General features: G+C 43.5%; 1 protein-coding gene across 2 annotated transcripts in view; it reads right to left on the bottom strand.

The window, feature by feature from the left end:
• dpf1 (double PHD fingers 1) overlaps positions 1 to 7,500 on the bottom strand; it is a gene marked incomplete at both ends in the record, with an annotated part of 107,637 nt that overhangs the window by 34,789 nt on the left and 65,348 nt on the right. Inside the window, one exon of one of the 2 annotated variants that reach the window (XM_080428770.1) lies at positions 6,086 to 6,217. In XM_080428770.1, coding sequence (XP_080284896.1) covers positions 6,086 to 6,217 — 132 coding nt within the window. Of the gene's footprint in view, positions 1 to 6,081; positions 6,218 to 7,500 lie in introns of both variants that reach the window. The other variant, XM_080428771.1, reaches the window with a different exon arrangement.

Genomic DNA, 7,500 nt, shown 5'->3' with positions numbered 1-7,500 from the left:
ACGTGCACGCATGCACGCGCGCAGACACACACACACACACACACACACACACACACACACACACACACACACACACACACACACACACACACACATACCAATGGGCGATCAGGATATGTGTGCACATGCGTGAGTGGACGAACACACACACACACACACACACACACACACACACACACACACACACACACACACACACACACACACACACACACACCAAAAAGAAGGCTAAGCTTCTCTTTTTCATTTGGGCAGAGAAGATTGCATTTTCTGAGAGTGACTGAGTGGGTGCGCAGGACAGTGTGTGTGTGTGTGTGTGTGTGTGTGTGTGTGTGTGTGTGTGTGTGTGTGTGTGTGTGTGTGTGTGTGTGTGTGTGTGTGTGTGTGTGTGTGTGTGTGTGTGTGTGTGTGTGTGTGTGTGTGTGTGTGATTGCAGACTTGCTTTGAGGGTAGTGGGGGTGGGGTGGTGGCAGGGATATTAAACGATTCAAATGCTGCCTCTTTCTCTCCTCCATTGAAGAGAGCAACACACACACACACACACACACACACACACATAAGCGCACACACACACACACACACACACACACACACACACACACACACACACACACACACACACACACACACACACACACACACACACACACACACACACAGGCCAAACAACACGCTGCCCATAAACTCTGAAGTACAGCAGTGCATCTGTATGGACGCTGTTATACACATAGCTAAAATCAAGAGTATGTGTGCGTGCGTGCGTGCGTGCGTGCGTGCGTGCGTGCGTGCGTGCGTGCGTGCGTGCGTGCGTGCGTGCGTGCGTGCGTGCGTGCGTGCGTGCGTGCGTGCGTGAGTGCGTGCGTGCTTGTGTGCGCTGGTGTGGCCCACCAGGTAAATTACCTGTCTTAAAACACAAAGTAATGTCTAGCAGTGCTTAATCAAATTACAGTGTGTGTGTGTGTGTGTGTGTGTGTGTGTGTGTGTGTGTGTGTGTGTGTGTGTGTGTGTGTGTGTGTGTGTGTGTGTGTGTGTTTCATGCATAGGCTTCGTGGATTTCCTGCTTGCACTTACAGGACTCCCCTTGATGCAACATTACATTACAGAAAATATTAAAATAATGAAATAACTAATACAAAAATGAAGGTCTCCCCTAGATAAGGACAATCAGTCATCAGAATCCAGAGACGTGTGTGCTTGCGTGTCTAATCAAATGATGATCAAATATATATATTGAATGAAGTAACTTTAAAAAATTGTCTATGACCCAAGAAGTGTTTTAAAAGGTGCTTGGGGTGGTGCAGTGGTAAAGTAGCTGCCCACCATCGCGAGTCTGGGGGTTCGAATCCGCGGCTTTGTCGAGCGTCTATACGAACACAATTGGCCCGTGTTGGGGGGAGGGAAGCCGACCGGGGTTGGGTGCTATATGTCACCGCATGTACTCCTACAGACTGGGGGCGCCAACTGTCAGCGGGGAGGGTTGGGGCGGGAGTAGCGTGAGAAAGGCTCCACGTCCTCCCGGTGGGGGCTCCTCACTGGCAGGTGAGCCAGTAGGATACAACAGCAGTGACAACACACAGAATTGTGTGCGGGGAGGAATCAATTGGCATAACAACTACATTGGGAAGAAAAGCGGGGAAGAAAAAAAGGAAGTGTTTTAAATTGAAATTCCCCTTTAACTTAAAAGCAAAATTAAAAGCAATTTGCATACTATCCACTGTACATGTTCTTTTTCAACCTAAGAGCAATGTGATCCAGAGTAGCACAGTGTAGGCATTGCTTTTGAGCAATGTATGTGTGCATCAGAGAGAACCATTGTTACTTGCCCTTGTTCAAAAGTTTGCGCTCTCTTTGACTTGCCCTTGAGGATAACGTTTTATTTCTTCCATTCTGGTGGGACGGCAGCACTACAAATGTTCCGTGCTTTAATGATACAGGTCTTGCATAATCCCGCATAATACAGGAGCAAACAGCCAGCGCACGCAACAAGGTATCTTAATAGATTGAATGCAGCAGTCCCTGATTGTCCTGTCTCATCCTTGGCTGAAACACATCCACTCTATTAGGGACCGCTGCATTGATTGATTTATTGATGGGTTTCTTTATTGACAAAAATGCAAATAATACATGAACATATATTTATACATTTCTGTCACAAGGATAAAACACAATTAAGCCCCAAGAGCTTATTTTCATTGTGGTCCAAAGAATCTGGTCCATTAAATCGATAAACATTACTTGGTGTGAATATGCTGACAGTTTCTTTGAGCATATTGACTTCTATGCCAGTGGTTCTCAACCTTTTTGGCTGGCGACCCCCCAAAAAGACTTGGCCATGGCTCACGACCCCCCTCCTTCACGACCCACTAATCTAACAACATACACGCACTGAACAAATGCTTGTGCGTGTGCACACTCTGAACAAACATGTGTGACTGAGACTGCTATACTAAATAAATAGCTATATTAGTTCATCGTTATGTCTTTAATAATAGGTACATTTTCTAAAACCGGGGTTTTGATAAGAGGAGTAATATTACACTTGAGTCGAACTTGCATCCGGGAAGAAAATATAGGCACCTCTTGTCTTCACACAGCTCCAGTAGCCTGGCCCTGCAGTTCCGCCTCTCATGTTAAAAAACTCAGACATTAAAGTAATAATACTACCGTAGGTAACTTTTTCAAAAAAACTACTCACTTTTGTGAGTGGCAAATGTTTCACAACACCCATTCCATGAATTTCACCCCCGAAAGCCTTTTATAAACATATTTTGTATTGAAAGTGGACAGGGGCGTCTTTCCCGCGAAAATGATGTCATCCGGCCGGAAAACGGAAACGGAAATGCACCGGTTCCCTGTTTGTCCCGGAACTACCGCGCTAGTAATAAAAAGGAATTCACGCTGTTTTTATAGCATTATAGGATTTGAAGATGGAAAAACAACGTCAAAAGAAAACACACCTCACGGTAACTAAAGCTCCACAAGAGAAACAATCCGCAGATAGTATAAAACAACAAAAAGAACGCTTTTTGAAACGCTTCCACCTCTCGGTGAAAACAAATGGAATTCTGGGTAATGCAGGAATCTGCTAAAGACTTGCAATGACGGTGACCAGCAGTCAGAGGTTGCTAAAAATCGTTATTTTGGGACTTACCAAGTACGGCTTTTAGCTTTCGTGTGTCAGAACTCATTGGGGCTGATAAATGTACTTTCCCCCCCGCTTTGCTGTGCCTCAACTTGCCCACTTTGAGTTTCTCACTTGCAGGTCGAAGTTGAAAATACTTGTGGGGTGTTCATTTTTTATGGATCTTAGTATCTTACTAACAGCAAGATGCAGCCGCCACACCGTTCCATCCACCATTCAAAGGCTGTTGAGTGCCACGTTTCATGTATTGCCATGACAGTTTCCTTACATAGATTAACTTTTTGATGTTTTTTTCTTAAACTAAAGAGTTAAAAGGAGTAAATACCCCCTGTGCTGTAGGGAGCGCAGAGCCAGTGTGAACGGTCCGTCTCATTGTGGCCAGTGCCACACACACATACGCGTGCACGCGCGCGCACACACACACGCACACACACACACACACACACACACACACACACACACACACACACACAGACACACACACACACACACACACACACACACACACACTTCCTCGCTCTCTCTCTTCCTCCGAAAAATTTTACCTGTAGTATGTGTTTTTACTGAAATATTAACAAAGAAAACAGAGCTATGTGTTTTTTTATTCAGATTTTCATTTCTTTGAGCACATTCAGAAAAGCATCTGGTGACCCGTCCAAATGATTTGGCGACCCCTCGGGGGGTCGTGACCCCCAGGTTGAGAAGCACCGTTCTATTCTACAGCGCCCATACGCTAAAACAAAATACTTGTACACTAGTGAGCTGAGCACACCTTGTAATGGGGACAGTGCATATACTTAACCTACATAGCGTTTGTGTCGGGCAGAAACCTCTTATCTCCATATTCTAACTTTTTGTATTTTTTTGAAAATTAATGCCCTACTTGAAGCAACGCGTTTCGAGCTTGTGGATCTGCTACTTTTGATACTTTTGAATTTGAATCCTGAAAAGTCACAGTTTTGGACATAATGAGATTTCCACCCGATAGAGACGATCAGCAAATACAAAAAAACCTGTATGGCTGTTACAGTTACAACTACTGTATATTTAAAGGAGATATGTAAAGTATGTAAAGTGGGGTGTACCCTTTTGGCTGTCATAGGTTCGGCATTGTGTGCTGAATATTGTACCGTAGCGTGTCGTCATGTGGCCTGCATCAGCGTCACCACGACACATTTCTGTGTTGTACTTGGAAAAGCTCAGACTCCAGAGGGTTAATCCCAGAATAGTGGTCTGAACTGGTGAAGTATGAAAAAGAGACTAAATTAGCCAGAGGCAAACTCAGCCCAAGGCTAAGGCTATACAGATACAAAGGGAAGAAGAAATGACTACACTCTCTGTCAGCCACTCAGTACAAAAGTCAAAGGCTCGTTGTCTTATCGCACACGTTTTTTCCATTTGTACACTCTCAGCGTTACAAAATGGATGAAGGATTGTACTGTCTAATAAAGCAATAAGGCATTCCAGCACGCTTATACTCATTACAGCAAATCGTGATGATACTACAAAGGCTTGTGTGTGTGCCCTCACAACTACAGTAGGTACAGTGTGCTTGTGCTAACTGCACAGACTTGATTATCTAAGACCAAGACAAAAGAAATGAATCAAATGACAATAAATATAAACACAGTCAGTGGGACTTCACCCAATTAAACCCTATATACCTCATTGACCGGAGTCCCCCAGGGGTACATACTCAGCCCCCTCCTTTTTACTTTTACTACACCTAATATTGTCACCGAAAATAGCTGATCCGCAAGGTCACAATGTTCACAGTTCACACAAACGGCATCAGCTCACGGTGTTGCGACACACTGTGAGGTTGTATACTGTAGATCAGCTATTTTCGAGGATTGTTTGTGGAACGGAGTTGGTAAGAACTGTAAGGACAACGGAAGGAGTTTGTTCCTCATCGGTTGCCATAGTTACAAATTAGAAACCAGTTTTCTTCTGTCAAGGGTCTCTTTTGGACAAATGACATAATACTGTATGTTAGAAAGTGCTGCTTGACCCGTTTCAAATATCGTCTCTGTCGGGTGGAAACCTCACATGTCCAAAACTGTTACTTTTAAGGATTCAAATTCAAAAATTGCAAAAGCAGCAAGATCTGCTACTTTTGATCATTTTGTGTGACGCTGTAGTATGATCAAGAAGGGCGTTAATTTACGAGAAAAGAGTATGGAGATAATTGAGGTTTCTGCCCGACAGCAACGATACTCATTTCTCTCAAGTGTCATGTGACATTTGTCTGTTTAGTGGTCAGATGCGTGGGCCGCGTGCATTTTCTGAGCATGTTATGGTCCATCAATTGATTATGTTCTGGCTTGGATCAATGGAACTAACGTGGTAGACTTTAAGTCCCTATTTATCAGTATCACAATATAATACATACTTTAAAAAAAAAAAATAGCATGAATTTATTTTCTTTTTACACTCTTTTTTTAATATTAATGTTATATTATATCATTAAAATCTTAGTTACCTAGCTACTGCCCCCTTGCAGTACCCTCGCCGCCCACCAGGTTGAGAATAACTGGCACAGTGGTTCTCAAACTTTTTCCTGTCAAGGACCCCCGAAATGCCATGTATTTGGCCACGGACCCCCATCTCAAAATATTTTGTTCCAGGGACCCCCCAGAAGCGAAGATTTGAGTTACAAATGTTGGCTTTAAAAAAGATTTATTCAAAGGTTTGCCCACATTTTCACGATAAAAAAAAAAATAGCAGATCTACAAGCTCATAGCTATTTTTGAATAGCCAAAGTATAAAAGCTTAAAGTGGTTAACATTATTGTGATGCTATATTAACACATTTTGCTGGGGACCCCCTGGAACCCCCCTCCAATGGACCCCTGGGGGTCCCCGGATCCCACTTTGAGAACCAATGGCCTAAAGGGTGTGTATTTCTCAGCCTTCGGTGTAACGTGTGAACTGGTACACTCACGCTTGTGGTTGTTCTTGCGCTGGAAGGGCAGCGTGTGTCGTTCGTTGTCTTCCTCGCCCTCCTCGTCCGCCAGGTGTGTGTGAGTGTAGTGGTAACTCAGGCCCGGGCGATTCTTATAGCGCTTCCCACAGACTGAAACATAGTGCACACACACACATTTCATCACACACATTTGTTTGTGTTCATCATACTTGTGAAGACTGTCCATCCATTTCTATTGATTGTCAACGTTGCGTGCTAAACATGCTTTTTTCTTAAACTAAAGGAGTTAAAAGGAGTAAATACCCCCTGTGCTGTAGGGAGCGCAGAGCCAGTGTGAACGGTCCGTCTCATTGTGGCCAGTGCCACACACACATACGCGTGCACGTACACACACACACACTGTGCTTTAACCTCTTGAACCCTAGCGCCCCTCATTAGAGCCAGAAATGTCTCAAAATGTGAGCATGTAGATATTTATTTGAGTTATAAATTAGACATAACTCATTAGACATAACATCATTAGGTAAGTTCGTCTTACAACAACCAAACACAAAGTTCAAGCACATAACGTTTGAGCGTCAAGAACTTCGTTACTGTAACAAAGTACTTTTTTCGAGTATCTGTACTTTACTGAGTAGCCTACTTATTTTTCGGACTACTTTTTATTTTTACTCGTTACATTTTAACACAAGTATCTGTACTTTCTACACCGTACATTTTCAAAACAGCCAGGCTCATTACTTTAGTTTCAATGTTGCACGCAGATCAAACGAAAAGAAGCGCAAGAGTTATTATTTATAGCTCTGTGTGTCACGTTACTACAAATGTGTATATACTTCCTGTAAGTAGACAAAAAAAAAAAACTAAGGTGACCAATCATTACAGGTAGCTCTTATTTTGAAATCCTTAGAGGAAGTTTGTTTGTGTGTGTGTGTGTGTGTGTGTGTGTGTGTGTGTGTGTGTGTGTGTGTGTGTGTGTGTGTGTGTGTGTGTGTGTGTGTGTGTGTGTGTGTGTGTGTGTGTGTGTGTGTGTGTGTCTGTGTGTGTGTGTGTGTGTGTGTGTGTGTGTTTACCGGTGAGACGAATATAAACAACAACACGTGGATTAATCACAGGTTTTGGCCAAACCATGCTCCTGTGACTTAAACATTGTTGTACTGTGGAAGTACGTTGGATCTAGACGGTCATCGGTCATAGTCTTGTATCAAGGCTAGAAGTGCGTTAAACTCTTTGAACCTCGCAGCATCATTAGGTAAGTTTCTTACAACAACCAAACCCAAAGTGCCGATAGACAAATCAAGCACATAACGTGCGAGCGGCATAATGTCAGCCTGAGCATCGCAAAAGCTGTGTGTTTGTGTGTGTGTCTGTCTGTCTGTCTGTCTGTCTGTCTGTCTGTCTGTCTGTCTGTCTGTCTGTCTGTCTGTCTGTCT

Source organism: Gymnoscopelus braueri (genome assembly GCF_963280865.1).
Source record: "Gymnoscopelus braueri genome assembly, chromosome: 5".
Lineage (NCBI taxonomy): Eukaryota > Metazoa > Chordata > Actinopteri > Myctophiformes > Myctophidae > Gymnoscopelus > Gymnoscopelus braueri.
The sequence above is the reverse complement of the archived record's forward strand: the minus strand, read 5'-3'. Positions and strand labels throughout refer to the sequence as shown.